Source organism: Leuciscus leuciscus (assembly GCF_965113295.1).
Source record: "Leuciscus leuciscus genome assembly, contig: HAP1_SCAFFOLD_861, whole genome shotgun sequence".
Lineage (NCBI taxonomy): Eukaryota > Metazoa > Chordata > Actinopteri > Cypriniformes > Leuciscidae > Leuciscus > Leuciscus leuciscus.
In genome coordinates, this window is record NW_028117879.1 from 1 (window position 1) to 18,214 (window position 18,214).

Here is an 18,214-nt window from a genome sequence, read left to right on the forward strand (position 1 = left end):
CAGCCAAGTTTTATTAAAAGCCCATCTTGCCAGCGGAGAATTCCCCCTTTAAGTAAAATGAAAGATCTTTAAGGGTGTTTAGATATATTTTTGGAGTGAACTATCCATTTGATGATAATGTGACTCTAGATTCATGTTGACAAGTTGTTGGTGTTGAAGTGACACGACTTATATAGAGGTGTTTCATTATCACATGCAGCTCAGAGTAGAACTGACTAAATCACATTATCTGTGCTTTGTCACTCCAAGCAAAACAAATACTTCATTGTTACAGTAACTGGGCCAGAAAAGAACAAAAAATGAAAGTTCTGTCACAATTTCCTCACCATAACATCTATTCAAAGAGCAGTTGTTGGTGTTGCTCTGTTGAGAGCTATTGACTGAACTGTCAATTATTATCACATCCAGGTTGGAGTAGAGCTTATTAATCACACAGCCTCTGCTGACCCTCCAAGCTAAACAAATACTTCATCTTTTGTCAGCGCTAGAAAGAACCTAGATCAGACGAAAACACCCAGTCTTTTCCGTTCTGCACTAATCTCTATAGACACTGATGAGCCACAAGCTCACAAAAATACACAAACATAATCTCTCCTCTCATCAGTAAATCATAGAGATTCAGGGGTGAAAGCCAAAACTAATTGACGCTTTGTTCAGTTCCAGCTTGGAGGGGCAGTTTTTGAGTTTTATGATCTTGGAATCCTTTAGTTTTACACACTGGTGTACTTTCTTTGATGATCGTCCACTTATTCTGTTGTTCATCATCTTAAAGATTTTGCAACAACAAATTTATTGCACCTGGCTTCACTGGCAGCACATCTGTCCCATAGCAAAATATCAAATTACAGAACTAATTTAGGATCAAAGAGGGTTTTTTCAGACACATGTATACATGTGAAGAGTTCAGATGCAAAAGCCTCTAAGTGCCATCTGAAATTTTCTTCTAGAATGATAATTTTTATCAAGCTTGTATATTTAAGTTCAGTAATTTCACTTAAATGGCAATGACAAATACCTATTAATCGTCATTTAAGTGAAATCACTGAACTTAAATATACGAGCTCGATAAAAATTATCATTCTAGAAGAAAATTTCAAATTGCACTTAGAGGCTTTTGCATCTGAACTCTTCATGTATACATGTATATGGACAGGGTCATGCAATACTCATCCTTGCACATCCTTATAAACATAAACAGAAAACAAATCACCTATACAGGTTGCTTTATGTAGATTGTCACTCCAGATTCCAGAAGGCAGACATTTGACTTCAGAGTCACCAAGGAGACGATAACTACGGGGACAGGTTAACTGACACGATGTTCCGGTCCTGACCTCATTCTCCCCACAAGTAGGGGGCGACAGATGAATAAGCTTCAAAGTAACAATCGGAGGACAGCGCACCTCTTAGAAAGAGAGAAAAAAAAGGGACACAGTAAAACAAGAACAAACATTTTCCACAAAGATAAATCAAAAGAATGAGAGAGCAAGAGAATGAGAGAGAGCATGCAAAAATATCTCCAGAAAGGGAAATGTAAGAGCGGTTGTTGACCACACTGCTTGACATTCTTGGAAAAAACCCACGCATACTCGCACAAAAAATTTGCTTTCAATCTGACATCAGGATCACCCTGTACTGCCAAAGCAAAAGAGATTGATAAGCACAGACAGAAACAGAGTAAAACAATTACAGTGAAGACAGGAAAACAACTCAAACGGGCAAAAGGCTGGAGTATCAGTTCAAACGATCTACAAAAGATTGATGAAACCGAGAAGAGTCAAGTGATGCTGATTGACAGTCAGTAGAATGTGGGACAGATCAAAATACATAAACAGTTACTCAGGATGGAAGTTAAAATAAAATATATAAAAGATTATTTTGGCCGGCCATGCTTACAAATGTAATTAGCTTTTATATAGGAAATTGAGCAGGAGGTAGGTTTGTGGGTAAAAACTAGCAAAGATGCTGCCATAGCTTAGCTGTGTGTACGTTTATGTCTGATAAAGCACTGAGACAGAGAGAGAGAGACAAAGAAACACCCACAAAAAGGCACAATTATGTATTCAGTTACATCAGACTGATTGACTTTCTTGTGGAGATCAAAGACATAGTTATAAAAACAAAGCTTGAGCCCAACCCTTTTTTTCTTGTTAATGCTTGTATGGTCGCAGCTCACATCATGTTTTCAAAATCATTTCTACACAAGCTAAAATTTAAACAGGTTAAACAGATTTGTAACATCCAAATGCTCACAAACTCCTGATTGTTGGAACTTACTAACTTATAAAACACAGCAGCTTCAATGTACAATTGATGTATGTATGAATGTATGTAATTTACACTATCATTCAAAAGTTTGTGGTCAGTAAGAATTATAATTTTTTTTGTAAGAAGTATCTTATGCTCATTAAGGCTACATTTATTTGATCAAAATACAGTAAAAACAGTAATACAAAGAAAAATATGAATACAATTTAAAAGAACTGTTTTACATTATGATATATTTCAAAGTTTAATTTACTCTCTGATGGAATAAAATAATTTTCAACTGTCATTACTCCAGTCTTCAGTGTCACGTGTTCCTTCAGAAAACATTCTGATATGCTAATTTGGTGCTCAAGAAACATTTTTTATTGCTATCAATGTTTATAACTTTTTTCATTATTTTTGTGGAAAATGTGATACTTTTTTTCGCCAAGATTCTTGAATAGAGAGTTCAAAAGAGCACTACTTTATTTGAAGTAAAAATTTATTTTAAAAAATTGCAACAATGTAAAAGTCTTTACACCCATAGATCTAAAATCTTACCGGCACACCGGGGCTGTGGTCCACTCCACTGTGAGTTGGCCAGGCAGGTGAGTCTGGCTCTGCCCTGCAGCCTGTAGCCCTGTTCACAGCGCACCGAACACTCCAGCCTGTAGGGGGCAGTCCGCTCACTGCAGTTCAGTACCCCGTGATGCGGAGGAGAGAGATCTGGGCAAGAGCGAACTATGGGAAAATACCACACACAGGGGTTAGAGCATCGCACAGAAAGTCTGGTCCTATGTTATTAAAACTTTGCTGTATTGAACAAACTTTAAATGATTCCATGGAACAATACAGCTAAAATGAACAGCCTGGGAGAAACAAAAATGGAAAAGATGGACAGGCTAGAGAAGAAGAGAGATTTTAAGAGAAAACAGGAAGAAAAGAAAGAAAAAGAAGAGGGTGGCTGGTAGCTAAGTCTGTGGTTAGAACTTTGAGGCCTGTAATTTATTTCCAAACAAAGAACATCCCAAATGTTATTTCAGGGCTGAGGTCACAATAGAGGGAACTCTTGACAGGTCAACTTGCATACATACATCTGTCTGAGCATGTGATTTGGTGTGTGTGTGTGTAGGTGCATATTCATATTGTATTCATTTGTCGGTGTGTTGAAGTGTGTAAGCACTCAACATAGTTGGCAAAGCATTCGAGTTTACTTTCCAGCTATCTAAACACACATGAACTCAGAGCTCTGCAGGCAGACATGCAGAGAAATAGCTTTATGAGCCCCACTGCACACACGCATGCATACTCACGGGCTGCAGTATATTACCGTTTCTGGGGGTGATGAAACATATGGGGTGACTCAAAGCCCTTTGAGCTATCAATTGTGTAACACATAAACTGACAATAAAACCAATGTTTTCCGCTTAGATGGAATTAGAGGCAAAAATAGCCCAAAAGAGTGGGGGAAGGGTGAGTGAACAAAAGAATGAGTGAAAGAAAAGGAAGAGAAAAGAAAAACAATTAATAAATCAGTTTATTTTCACTTTACAGGACACCTTAAATTAAGAAAACCCTAAGTTAAAAGGTTAAGGGAACCCTTAAGCCGGGTTCACACTGTACGATTTTGGCCACAATCTGGCCATCTGAGACTAATTTTGTGAATCCTAAAAGATTCCTCGGATCCTAGGCAAAAATATAGTCTTTGATCTCTAGTTTGATACGTTCACACACATCCAATTAATGACCATGTGTCACAGATTGATGATGTAAAACGGCGGACGAGTCTTCTAGCGTGCGTCCGTTTTTAACTTGTCTTGACAGTCTGACATTAATGACAACTGAGATCCCACAGTGTGACATGGCTTATAGCGGGGATCATGGAGGATCATAGTCTGATAATCAACGGTTGTAAAGGACTGTTAAAAATTGTACAGTGTGCACCCGGCTTTAGTGAAACATGGGTTGCTAGAAAAAACCTATAGGTCCACTTAAGGAACCTCAAGGCTGTCATTAAGTATTTTCCCTTAACTACTTAAAACTGAGGTTATAACACCTATTCTTAAGAAACCTGGGACAGACTCAAAGAATTTTGATAATTTTCGTCCCATTTCGAATCTGCCGTTTTGTCAAAAATCCTAGAAAAAATTTTGCTCTCCAGCTCCGTGAACATCTTTCTTGTAATAGTTTATATGAGTAGTTTCAATCAGGGTTTTGTTACGCTCTTAAAGAAATTCCTTCCCTCAAGGATTTTTTCCCCCTCAGGGATACCTTTAAATCAAACCACTTACTAGGTTTCATGCAACCGGTCTCAGGTGTGCCCACCCCCCCCTCTCTCACCTCTGCAGTTTGGCTGAACTCCTGACCAGCTCCCGTCTGGCTGGCAAAGTCTGATTCCATCTCCCTGCAGGTCAAAACCCGTGAGACAGCGCACCCCACATGCAGAGTTAAACTGATTATTACACACATTCTGGATGAAGAAGCCATTCTCTGGAGGAGAGAGAACTGGACAGACCACCACTGCAGTAAGGAAGAATAGAGAACAAGAGAGTAGGAGAGTAATATGATTATATTTTGTGTTTGAAAGGGCACACATACAGACATATCTATAAACAAATGATAGCAGATATATGGTAAAAAAAAAAAAAAAAAGCAGATAGATCAGCACCTTGGCATGTGTTGTTGTGTGGTCTGTAGCCTTCCATACACACACAGTCTGATACATCTGTACTCCCAGGTCTGGATGTGTGGTGAGGGTCTGGGCAGGGCAGGCAGGTACTCGCGCCTCCAGAAACTGATTCAGGTTTATATGTGCCAGAGGGACAAGCTGAGAAAGAAAAAAAGTGAAATAAAAATGGTAGACATGACTTAAAGTCGGTATGAAATGGAAATTCATCTTTCTAAATTCACATTTTCTAAATGCATGTTATTGATCTTATTGTGAACAATTCATCCATGTTTATCTTTCTTCTTTTTTTTAACCTCGTAATGTTTAACCAAAATGTTTAATGTCAATAACCAATGGATAGAACCAAATCCCTGATCAAAAAGACAATGTTAAAAATGTAACTTAAAATGTTTGAAATGTTTAATGATGCAATAAACTGTTCCCGCAACTGGGATCCCTCTGGAAATTCATTTATGGCACGTTATATAGACCTTTTTTGGTATACATGCCACAAGCAAATTAAATCATCCCAATGGATTCGTCAAACACTAGACACAAACCCTTGTGATAAGATGTGGTGTCAAATAACATGTTACTGAAATGAAAGACTCCCGAGCACTAACTTTCCATTTCTTAAATGACACATACAGTATGTTTTGGAGGTTAAGACAGGATTCATTAAATTCCAAGAGTATTTTTCAGACTATTTAGAAAAGTAAATGATGTGTTTTTCACTGGAACAATTTTGGCTGAAACACCTAAAAACCTCCCCACATAAGCACATGTAAAATATCAAAGACATTTCACTTGTGGAGGGAGGAACAACCCAGACACTCTTTATCAATAGCTGCTCTGTTCAGTCAGCCAGACATCTCAAATTAGTCAAAGTTGGAGAAAAAAACACTTTGTTTGGAGCCCAGTTGGAGATTAAATTCAGCTAATGGGTCACTTTTTTCATCATTTAAAAATCAGTCACATTCTTTCTCCTCTCTCAGTCCATCTCTCCTTCCCTCCAATGGTACCTACTGTCAGAAGTCATCTTGACAGACTATCTGGTCAATTAAGCAACAAAACCCACATCTAACTTAACAAATTTCCCGTTGCAGGTGTTGTTGATATTAGTAACGGACTCCCGTCAATCACTGAGCTGACAGCTCGAGCGGCTAGTCAGACAACCACCGTTTTGTTTCACTGGTTACATAACATGCAATATGCAAGAGTAAATAAGGTTTCCTCCCAGTATCCTTGGCATCATTTCTAATATTTCACTTTGGTCATTTTTCATGCAAATAACACCCAGCTGCTTTTGAAACAGTTGAAATGCTGTGCTATTCTGAGTTTAGATGAGGGAAGACGGGTTCTATAAACTGGTGCTGATGGGTGGCCATCCGCTCTTAAACACTGGGCCCAAAGGACAGGCAGTTGGGTACAGAGCAAAAAGACAGAGAGAAAGAAAAGATAGCAAACACAAAGACACAAACAGACAAGCAGATGGTGGAATTTATGTAAGAAGAACTGAGAGATTGACAGTGAAACTGAGACAGGAAGAGAGAAGTAAACAGACAGATGGCGAAAAAGAATGCAAGACAGGAATACAACCAAAACCAATGAAAAAATGTGCATCTGTGCTTAAGTGAGAGAAACAGACATACAGATGGATGAATGGAATAAGTTAGATAGAAGGAGAAATCAGAAAGCTGGAAAGATGATTGGTTTCCTTTCTCAAAAAAGTGCTGGGAAAAATGTTAAGCAACTGGTTATTAAATTTCACCACCTTTACACACGTGCCCTGATGTTTTAATGCGTCTATTGAAGACATTTTGTCACTCATCCAGATTGCTTTTAAGAGCTGTCTGATGGCTGGAATTCCCCAGAATCCAACAGCTGATGAAGTCATTGAGATGGGCGGTGAAACATCTTCATTGGAAAGTCGAATTGCTTGCGAATACATTCTTCCAGACATTTTACACTGACCTGGTTTAATGAAAGTGTTCATAGACATTATGCTTATATTACAAATAGCTAGCTAACGTACGCTGTATTTTGTCAAATGAAATACACAAAAGTGACAAAAGTATTTATACATTGTTAAATTGCACCAATCAAACCAAACTGAAATCCAGTCTGACATCACACTTCCGCTGCAGCCTGTATCAATGGCTGTGCCCATAGCACGGGACTGTTGTTGTGATTTTATGTAAAATTCATCAACCTCAGTTATTTGATATGTTATATGCATATTTCATGATTTAAATGGGAGCGCGCAGGCCATCCTGTATGTGGTGCATTTTTTCAGGCACTTACTTTACGATGTAATCAATAATCAATAATTAGATCAAATTGAAGTTGTTTAAATAAAGGAATATTTCCATTATTAAAAAATAACTGGATTGATCATCGTAAACGAGTCATATCCTCCGTGTTTGAGTGCAATGACTGGATAACATTATACTGTAGACAATAATGGGTTGTAATATAATGCAAAAATAAACAAAATAACATTAAAAATAAAATTAAATCAGTCAGATTATTCTTCTGGCAATAAATTAAGCTGTGTGCTGCTCGTTAATCTTATGACTGGCAGCACTGGCAGAGCTGACAATTCATTTAATTTTCTTCTCAAAACTGGCGTCTGTCCATTGACAATAATGCAGGCGGAAATTCTATTACACTCCTAATCGGAGCCAGATGTGATGACACACGGACTGTGATAAAGGCCTATAGTAAAAGCAACTCTTTTCATAAAAGATTAAGCTACTGTCTGAACCTTTAGCACAGTTGTTTAAAGCACATGCACCTATACAATTACCTGATGAAACTTTAGCCTGTCATTTCTGTGATATGAAGCAACTGAAGAGGCACCTTTTCTGCAGAAACTAAACCAAGGCACGCACACGCACACACACACACACACACACACACACACACACACACACACACACACACACACACACACACACACACACACACACACACACACACACACACACACAAACACACACACACACACAAACACACACACACACACTTCACCTCTGCTCTAGCTTGTTTCCTAATCTAACTTTCTAATAAACCTAGCATTGTCCACATTGAATATTGTTGGCTCTGTGACAAATTGCTTGTGTTGCTCTTTTGTATGTCACTCTGGATAAAAGCTAAATTCATAAATGTAATGTAAATGATATGTGTAAATGTTATAATATCCGGCTCTAATGGCCATTACAAGTCCCTTTTAAAATATTCCAAAGTCAACAGCTAACATTAGCATGTGTATAATAGTGAATGTGTAGCTCTGTTGTATATCAGGTTATGTCAGGATAAGCTAGTCTTTGATAATGATGTGGTAGAAACTTGTTGCGACCTGGAACCTTTAGCTATATTTTTTAATGAGGTTTTACAGGTTTAAAATAAGAACTTCACAAGTACAGCGGCAAAGTCCTGTATTGGTGGTAATTTGGACTGCTCTTTCCTGGCTGCATGTCTCATAACTCTGAGGCAATCAGATCAAAACCCTCGTCCTTCCAGAAACCCAAAATGAAAGAGAGAAAGAGGATGTCAACCCAACAAATGGACAAGAACTTACAGTCCAAAGAAAGGATGTGAGTAAGAAGAGAGAGTGAACTAGGAAGGGGGAAGGAGGAGGTTTAGTGTCTTTAGTATGTCAGACGGTTGAGTGGCCATGGAAGTTTGGTTTATTTTGAGTTTCTGGTGATGTTGTAAAACTCAAACCCAACTGAAACAACATGTAATTCCTGACAATGGCAATGCTTTATGTAGCATACAACATAGAATTTTGCACAATAAAACTACAGCCAAATGGATATAGTCCATATGGCTGACATTTGTCATGATTCAACATGTCCAAAACATGGACAAAGATGTTTGGGAATCAAAGAAAATGTGGACACAGGGTCATTTTAGAGTTCAACCATATTACAGGCCCCACTAGAATTATTCTGAACAACTTCAATCATGTCTGCTCTTAGTGGCACAGAGAATAAACAACTTCATCATGTATTCTAAACGTCCATCAGTATTCTAAAAGCAGGTTGTAGATAGCCTGGCTAACGTCAGACCTCGTCTCATTGAGGTCGAGGTCTCTATTTTCTCGTATTTGAGGCGTGGTTTACGAATGCCCAGAGCCGTTTATTGGGCGCTACGAATGTCTATCAAATGCGCCTGTACGTAGCTCATAGCCAATCGTTTCAATTATACCAGATGACGTATGTAGAGCGACAGAAATTCGACGAAGAAGAAGACAAAATAAACTTGCGTTCTAAACTACTTAGAACACTATCTAAGGCTGTATCGAAAGGTAACTTCACGTCTGATGCCATGTTGGATCCATAGATATAAACAAACTGCTTCGGTGTGTCGCATAGACATCGTCATCGTCTTGCTGCTCCCTCCCCGTTCTGTGATTGGTTCCCTTTTTGAGGGGAAAATCTGGTCCATGGTGTCCAGGCTGCCTAGCAGCGTGAATAAAATCAATCTGCGCGCAAGGCAGCATGGGGAAACCCAGGCTAGGTTGTAGATGCAGTGCAGATGTAAAAACAATACAGAATATACAACTTACACTTCTCATAAGCAGCAAAAATTGGACACAATGATCTGTCTTTGCCTGATTGACTGTGTGTATGGCATAAGATTATGTTAATAAACAATAATCCGCATCTGCATACCACAGAATGCAACAGATGCACCTTATAAACTATTGTAAGTAAGTGTTCTTAATGACATCACCATTCATGCTACCATCGGTTCACCACATTCTCCTGTTTTCAGCCACAAAAATGTCACTCTGCATGTTTATATGGATCTCATCCTTTCCCCTTTGTTCAGGGTTTGAACATGAGGTCAACCTCAAATGCAACTGTTATGCTTTGTGTCGTGACAAAAGATTTCCTGTTACCATCTGTGTTCAGATCTGGATTCTGGAAAGCAGTAATCTTTATGTGTTTATGTGTTGTCACTCTTGTCAACTTTTAACAAATTAGTTCACCTAATAATGAAACTTCCATCATCATTTACTCACTCTCATATCATTCTAAATCCCATTTCTGTAAATCTCTTCCCGAAAAACTTCTCTCTGGTGTAGGTCAACTAGTGGCAAAGGGTATGAGGTTCAGTAGCAAAGACCCTTATCTGCAGTGAGTTATAGCATGGTCTTGAGAGGGGCCTCCTAAAAGCACATGCTTTGATGGACAGAGATGAAGGGGGAAAGGATGCAACACACACTCACTACTGATCTCTTTTGTACTCTTTTTGTCTACCTTACACATGCGCACAGACACACACTTACAAATATAGAAGGCACAATTGGCAAATTAAAAGGCCACTCCTATGTAGAAAGGCAGGAAATAATGACATGACATTGGGAGAGGTGAAGAGGTGAAACTGACAGAAAAAGAAAAAAAGAAATAGGAGAGAAAATAGGGTTGTACTTTCATAGTAAGCCTTTAAAACCAGAGCAGGTATCATAAAACATTTATAATGGGATTTTTTAATGGCAGTGAAGGCGAAATAGAGGGCAGAATAACCATTACAGCATCCCAGTCCGGTGTGACACTCGCAGGTCATTCTCAAGAATGGAATCAGAGCGGAATTAAATAGGACTGTTTGGCCATACTGTAAATCTCTTTTTATAACTGGATACACTGACAAAGTGAGCTACTCTGTAATTGGCATGGGTAAAGGGGGAAATAAGAAGTAAAGGAAGAAAAATAGAAAGATGGGGGAAGAACACTTGCAAGGTTCGTTAGGTTCAGCTACTGACTCTTTTCACAAAATCCCATGTCACCCCCACCTGCTGTTGGCCCTAATTGCCCAGTTTACAGTCAACACACACACACACAGCTCCTAACAAGTAAATTTATGGTCATGCACATGCACAAGTGTCTATTTATGACCCAAAGTAAAAGTTACTTTACAAGATCACACAGTTTCTACAACCAATAAACTTGCCTCCTTTTTCCAAAGGTATTAATCAACACAGTTTACCACACAGTGGCAGGCTGAGGAATTCTTAATTTGTCACTGAGGCATTAAGTTGCTCCAGATAGGAGCCACTGACCTCAGACCGGCAGTCACTTCAAATATCTAACCATTACTCATTTCCACTGAAAGTGAAAAACGGACGTGAGGTCAGCATAACAACACAATGTCTCAATAACCAAGAGACCCCATTTAGAAACATTCAGGAACAAATTAAAATCTTCACTTTAATCTGATTTAGTTTGAAAAACTGAGGTGAACCCAATTGACTCTGAACCTTTGTCCTTTGAGATCCAGAGGCATCTGCTCTTTTTGGCCAAGACATCCTGGAGCAGAGCACACCAGGAGTTGAGCAACCATCCTCCTTTATCCGAAAAAGGAATTCAAAAGTAACTGGGTTCAAATGATTTTTTTCACGTGTACTTTAGAAGACTAATCATGCATTTTTTGTAATTGTGCATTTTTGTAAAGCATTTAAAGATATACAGTAATGTAAAACCTGTCAATTTTATGAACACAGTTGTTGTATTTCAGGCTTATAATATAGTGGTGTGCGATATTGTCTAAGATAATATCGTAATTGATCACAATCCCCCGGTTTCACAGACAAGGCTAAAGATAGTCCTGCACTAAAATGCATGTTTGAGCTGTTTTAACTGTAAACAACTTGCAATGACATATCTTAAAACATGTCAGTGCCATTGTTTTGCCTCAATGCACAACAGTAATGTTTTTTTCTAAGGCAGGTTTATAAAATAAAATTGATATGCCTTGAATTGAACTAAGGTCTAAACCTGGCTTAATCTAAGCCCTGTCTGTGAAACAGGGCCTATATTGCCAATATTGTCTGTTTTTGCTCTATTTTGCCAATAAAAATAGTTCCAAACAAAGCCGCAACAAAATCGTTGTGTGTCCTGTTCACTTGTTTTGTTCCAGAATGAATCAGCCATTTAAACAATTCGGTTGAATGAATGACTCAACGACTCACTCATTAAGACTTTCCGCCACCTACTGGCAGTTTTAGTTTGATATTTGAAGTATCATTTCCTTGAAAAAATCAATTATATAATAAATTAATCAGTCAAGGACTAGCAAAAACTATCTATTTATAGTTTTTGACAAAATCCCAGAAAGAACTGAAATATAATTTGACAATATACCAAATAATAACATTGTTTGAATGACATGCACACTAGTATCTATCATCATTCTAGCATTACATTAGCGTCATTATTTCTCATTCAGTACTAAGATTTGATTTGAATAAACCTCTAACCTCTAAGTATTAAACTTAGGCACATAACCTGTCCCAAAACACCTGTGTTTAACATTGTTAAAGAGGTGGTTGATTATGATTTCATAAACTTTTTTTTTTTTTTTTACTTTATGCTGTTTGAGCATAAACAACATCTGCAAATTTACGACGCTCAAAGTTCAAAGCAATGGGAGATCTTTTATTTTAAAGAAATTAATTTTTAAGGACTCGTAGGGACTTACACAACATTCCTCCCGGGTTAGTGACATCACCAACCCTAAAATTTAAATAAACCCGCCCCCGGAACACGATTTATAGATTATCATGACAGAATATGCTAATCAATGACTAGAAGATAGTTAACTCCACATCAGCTACATAAATTCATCAACTAACCATTCAGAAATGTTGTCTACATGTTGTCACTTCTTCTTGAGTCTCTCCATCTTTCTGACTCCGGTTTGAACATAAAAGGCTAAAAGTTTAGAAATTTTCAGTGCATGTCTGTGTGAGTGCAAGCTGTTGAAGCTCTGCCATCTGTGCCAGGAGCAGCAGCTCATTTGCATTTAAAGAAACAGACACAAAAACAGTGCGTTTTTGCTCACCCTCAAAAAGTGACAACTTTAACATGCTATATAAAAATATCTGTGGAGTATTTTGAGCTAAAACTTCACATACACACTCTGGGGACATCAGATATTTATTTTATATCTTGTGAAAAGGGCATTATACCACCCCTTTAAGGTACTGTATGCTTTTACCTTTCTAAGTTATGAGTTATTAGCTTTGTTTAATGACAAAACGGGTGAAACCATTCATAGTCTTGAATATAGGACAAAAGCCATATTTGATCTGAATATGAATGACGTGGCTTGGCTCTTTTGACCCATCGAACACCTAAGCCTCCCTTACAATCAACTTGCAATACCCTTGCAACGGTCACACGTCGGTCACGTGGCACGCGTCATCACATATTCTTCAGAAAATTTTAAAATGTAGTTGCAGTTTGCATTTACCAATCAGATGATGCCATGATCTCAACAGTCCAAGTCTAGCACGAGATCAGTGGCCTATATCGGGCTACGCCTGTACGATATACGAACTACGCTGATGAAACAGTCCAGTCCAGCTAGGATTAAGAAGGATGACTTCTTGACAAAGAAGGATTGACAAAATCAAACTATGAAAGAAATGAAAAGGGCTGACAAGTATAACTAATATATCTATAAACCTGAAGAACAAACACTCAAGAGCAGAAAAGTGGTTGGGGTTTAAGACAAAGTCATTAGTTTCACACTTCATAGAACACAGAGTGCTTGGAATGATAAAACCACACTAAAACCTTTTTCCAGATTGTTTGCTGATTGTTTGCCCAGGTTGGCTCTGCAATACAGCAGAAATAAAAGGTCCCTGAAGCCAAACATGCATTACAGCATCTCTTCTGACTTCATTGCTGGCTCTAAGATACAGAGGCAGGTAGGAAACCAGCACAAAGTTTTATTGTGAAAGGAAGAAGGAAAAAATTATAACAAATGGACAGAGGGGTGAGAGGAGAAGATATGAAACAAAAGAAGAGACATGGCCATGTGGCATGGAGGTTTGGATAGTGAGAGAGTGATGAGGCATGAAAAATGAGAAATAAGAAAATGATGAGGCCTGGGAGAGCACTGATCCATTCGTGAGATGGGATGTTCTCCTTGTGTCTGGTGTGTGGTATGGAAGAGATCAGAGATACAAATGGAGAAAGAGGAAAGAAGGAGGAGATACAAAGTGGAAGAAGAAGAAGAAGAAGAAGAAGATGATGATGATGATGATGATGATGATGATGATGAAGAAGAAGAAGAAGAAGAAGAAGAAGAAGAAGAAGAAGATGATGATGATGATGATGAAGAAGAAGAAGAGGCTAACAGTATTAGTACAACATCAGTGCACAGTGCAAACTAGCTCAATGGCCACTACATTTACAACGAAGGGATGAAACTGTGCTACTCAGTTCTTTATATCGAGCATGCATCGAGTGCAGACATGAGAGAATCAAACCATTAGAAATCCCAGAATTCATCGTGGGCGAACAACGTACGGAAGTCTGTAAGCTTAAACCGTGACGGCTCATGAAAGTAAATATTTGTCATTTTGTTTAGTATAATTTTAAAGGCACACAATGCAGTTAAGCTTGATTGGGTTTATTAATTAATTTACAAATATAACAATTATACATTTATTAAAATACCTACATTATATGCATAATTACTTTCAAGTTGAAAATATCATATATTTGTAAAACTATATAGTAGCCCCCCTGTGCCCATGTTCAGCCTGGAGATGTGTAAGACTGTTGCGCTGGAAGGATCGTGATTCGTGCTTGGAAAATACTAGAATCAAGAGTTGGAGACGTATCCGATTTCAGACTTGGAGAGGTATTAGACTGTAGAGTTGTTTACTGGAAGTCTGCCTGTCCCCTTGTCTGATGAATGTTTTCACTCTCACTGCGGCCCTCCAATGTTCCCATGTAATATATCATAACTACCGACGCGTCTCTTGATTTAAAACCAAATGCATGTTATTGCGAGCAAGACTGTGGCTGTCACGTCTGCACAAAAGCATGCACAATTATATGCATACATATGAACAGAAAAAACAACACATTCAGCTTTACAGAAACTAAATCTAGCGAGAGTACATTTTTATTGACTCTAGAGACCATATGGGGGTGTTATTGGTCACAGGCTGCAGGGGGGTAAAAAGGAGGAGGAAATAGACAGAGGGAGCAGGAGGAGGTCAAACACAAAAAACACGATTGCAAAATTTCCTTACATAGTACCTAGCCAACATTTCCCAGATTCCTTCTACTTTCCTCTTTTCTGGAAGTTTCCCCCCCCCCCCCCCGGGATAGATTTATGTTTATCTAGGGGCTTGCATGTGGAATCTGGGGCGTTCTGCTGAAGGTAAATATTTACGAGCCCCCTATTTAAGGAAATAAAACAGTGTCTCTTCTTCAACTAGCCTTGACCTTTGACATCTGACAACCGGTCCTTGTCACACACCAGCTGAGATGCATTATGGTGTCTGGTGATGAATTACATCAGGTTAACCCTTAATGTGACACTGGATAAAATGTCAGGTCATTATAGCACTACTGGAATGCTAGAGTCAAACAAAACCCAACACATCTCTACAAATGGTGTCATTCATCTTTTCTCTGTATCCGTTCATCCTGTTTTACTTTCAAGAAATAGTGGCAAGAGGTCAGCTCAGATAAAATGGCCTTTAGTCTTGTTATTAAGCACTGTTTATCAAGACAATGCAGGCTTTCCAGTAAATTCTAATGATACTCAGAGCATCTTTCTTCTTAAAATCCCTACAGATCAACTAAAGATTAAAAACTTGACCTGTGGGAACAAATTTGATCCAGGCAATAACTTTTCTCTGCACAGAAGCAAAACAACACGTCCGGAAAAATACTGCTAATATCTGTGACTCAAAAACATGACCTTTCCAGGGTCAGCTTTTTGTCCTTCAGCTTTTTGTGGTATGATATATTGCATTCATTATTAAAACAGCACCCAGATCCAACACAAAAAAACCCTGGCCTTCATTTTGTTTTTCCGGTGGCTTCCATAGAGAGAGCCAACCCCTTCTGGCCTGCTAAGAGTTTGTATTCAGTCATTAATTAAAGCATTCTGCTGCTAATCAACAGCCAGACAGAAGTTAATTGTGAGAAATGCTATTGCCCTGACAACATGTGATTGCAATTCACAATTGAGTTTATGGCTATTGTTATCACATCCAAAATAATAGGACAAAGGAGAAGTATAGCTGATCTTCAGGTCTGCTTTGGTCAGTACCAAAGACTTTAGATATACAAAGACGGTGCACTCATATTACTATAAATCAGAATTAGAATCAGAAAGCGCTTTATTGCCAAGTGTGCTTGCACACACAAGGATTTTTTCTTGGTACTGAAGCTTCCAGTGCACATATACAAATACAAATACAACAAGAAACATAGTGATAAAAATTCTATAAATGAATTTTTATTCATTTAAATGAATGGGAGAAAGTGCAGTGCGCAATATAGCAGAATAAGGACTTATGTGCGTTCACGCATCAATGTCAGCTCTCGCATCAGCACAACATGCATGTGTCGTGGTGCTCTCGCAAACGCGTGTTGGAGATTAATATTTTGTAAATAAAGTGGTAAATTATGCTTCTAGGCTGTCAATAGAGGGACAGAAAGCTCTCAAATTTCATTAAAAAGATCTTCATTTGTGTTCCCGAAGATGAACGAAAGTCTTACGGGTTTGGAACGACATTAGGGTGAGTAATTAATGACAGAATTTTCATTTTTGGATGAACCATCTCTTTAAAAAGTCTGTCTCGAGATGGAGTGGTCCGTTGCATTCATTTGCGTTACATCTGTTTGCTCTTTTCAGAAGATCCTTTTCAAGAAGTTGAATTCAGAAAAAAGATTTTTTTTTAAAACATTTAAGAAATTTAAGAATTTTTGGAAATTCAAGTATTCTTTTTTATATATATATATATAATTAATTAAATAATAAGAAAATAGCAGTTACACAGTATTTTATTCTTAAAAATGTTTCATGAATCTGGCCCCAATTACTCTAACAGCACCGCAGATTAAAGAGTTGGCAGCATTATTCTGTGCAGTCAGGCAGACAATTATTTTTTAAATTATTATTTACAGCATTGCAAAACTAGTTTGTGGTGAGATGGGTTGATTAAGCTATAATAGCTTTGATAAATCTAATCAATTACAGTAAGAACACTTTTAGTCAAAGACATTTATGAGCAAAAAATCTCACTATTCCAAAACTATTTCTCAAAAGACCAGATTCATTGAGTTATGCCTGTTTAATATGAAGACTTAAAAATAAGATTTATAATAGACTTCAAGGCATTTACACATGACATCTCATGGGGATTGAGTGTCTCTGCTGAGATAGAGAATGAAATACCGCTACAAAGTGACAAAGTGGGAAAGCAAACGAGCAATAAAAACATCTGTTGAAAGGTCAGCCCTCCATCACATAAAATCTGCAGTTCACCCCGTGTTTGTACATCTAACACTTTCCTGCCACCTCATTCCTCAGTTTAATTAGTCAGTTTGATTACTTTAGAACTGTCTCAATATAAGCTCATTTTTACCACAGCATGAAAGATAGCTTTAATAGGACCGCACTTCATGAGCGAAAACGAAAATAGATCTTAATTTAAATGAAGCATTGCTTTTTCTTCAAGCATTTTTATGAGGTGGGCAAAAAGTAGGGATGCCAGATTAAGATGAAGTTGGGTAAACTGCAAAAAAGTGTTGACATAGCATATTATGTGGTATACTGCAGTGCACAAAGAGGTGATTGTGAATGTTTTAAATCATGTTTATGGTTTTGTTATGAAAGCAAAAAGGGAGCTAAAGCACCACTTTGGCATCACGCTTCATTGTCCCATCTATTTGTATGCTGTTTTCTCTGTCACTATGGATATTTGGTGGAAGTGTTTCTTTTACTTCATTTCAGGAGAGGAATTGGCATTCAATTCACATTTCAGCCTTATACATCCCTAAGCAAATTTATTGAGTAATAAACTGAACTTGTCTCTAGGAACTCAATCCATTTCTTCCAAGCTTTTAAACTGAAATGGAAAACCCAAACTTTGCATACAGGTTACACTCACGACCCTTACCTGTGCACTCATGTTGAAGTCCTTTTCCGTAGTATCCCCTTTCACACACACAGTCGTACTGTCCTGTGTGTGTACCGCATTTACAGCTGGCCATTATGTCACAACAGTTCTTTTCCTCTTCACACAATGATGAACACTGGGCTGGATCTTCCTGAATATAACTTCCAGTTGGTAGATCTGGAAGAGAAAATGGCATTGAATATCAGACTTTGGACTGTTCTCTGATGCAAAAAAATTATAATTTATTAGCTCAAAAAAAATCATTTTGGCCTCACAATTCATCCAATCCTACCAGTCTAACTGAAGTCCAAGCTGCTCTGGAAAAAAGAGCTTGTGTTTCAGTATTGGCA

The 18,214-nt window shown here is 38.0% G+C and overlaps 1 protein-coding gene across 1 annotated transcript; it reads right to left on the reverse strand.

The window, feature by feature from the left end:
• Positions 1-1,115: 1,115 nt before the first annotated feature.
• LOC309492034 (sushi, von Willebrand factor type A, EGF and pentraxin domain-containing protein 1-like) lies at positions 1,116-18,061 on the reverse strand. The gene is made up of 5 exons (XM_082191044.1): positions 17,865-18,061; positions 4,916-5,074; positions 4,588-4,767; positions 2,809-2,988; positions 1,116-1,405 (listed from the first exon to the last, which is right to left on the reverse strand). The coding sequence occupies exons 1-5, from the start codon at positions 18,058-18,060 to the stop codon at positions 1,167-1,169; spliced, it is 954 nt and encodes a 317-aa protein (XP_082047170.1). The 5' UTR covers position 18,061; the 3' UTR covers positions 1,116-1,166.
• Between the last annotated feature and the right edge of the window lie 153 nt (positions 18,062-18,214).

What these genes read in the sequence shown, in the direction of transcription:
- LOC309492034 (XM_082191044.1), bottom strand. Translation starts at nt 18,060, where the DNA reads ATGCCATTTTCTCTTCCAGATCTACCAACTGGAAGTTATATTCAGGAA. An exon ending in ACTTCAACATGAGTGCACAG is followed by an intron (nt 5,075 to 17,864) that starts GTAAGGGTCGTG and finishes TTTCTTTCTCAG; the next exon opens with CTTGTCCCTCTGGCACATAT. An exon ending in ACCACAGCCCCGGTGTGCCG is followed by an intron (nt 1,406 to 2,808) that starts GTAAGATTTTAG and finishes TCTCTTTCTAAG; the next exon opens with AGGTGCGCTGTCCTCCGATT.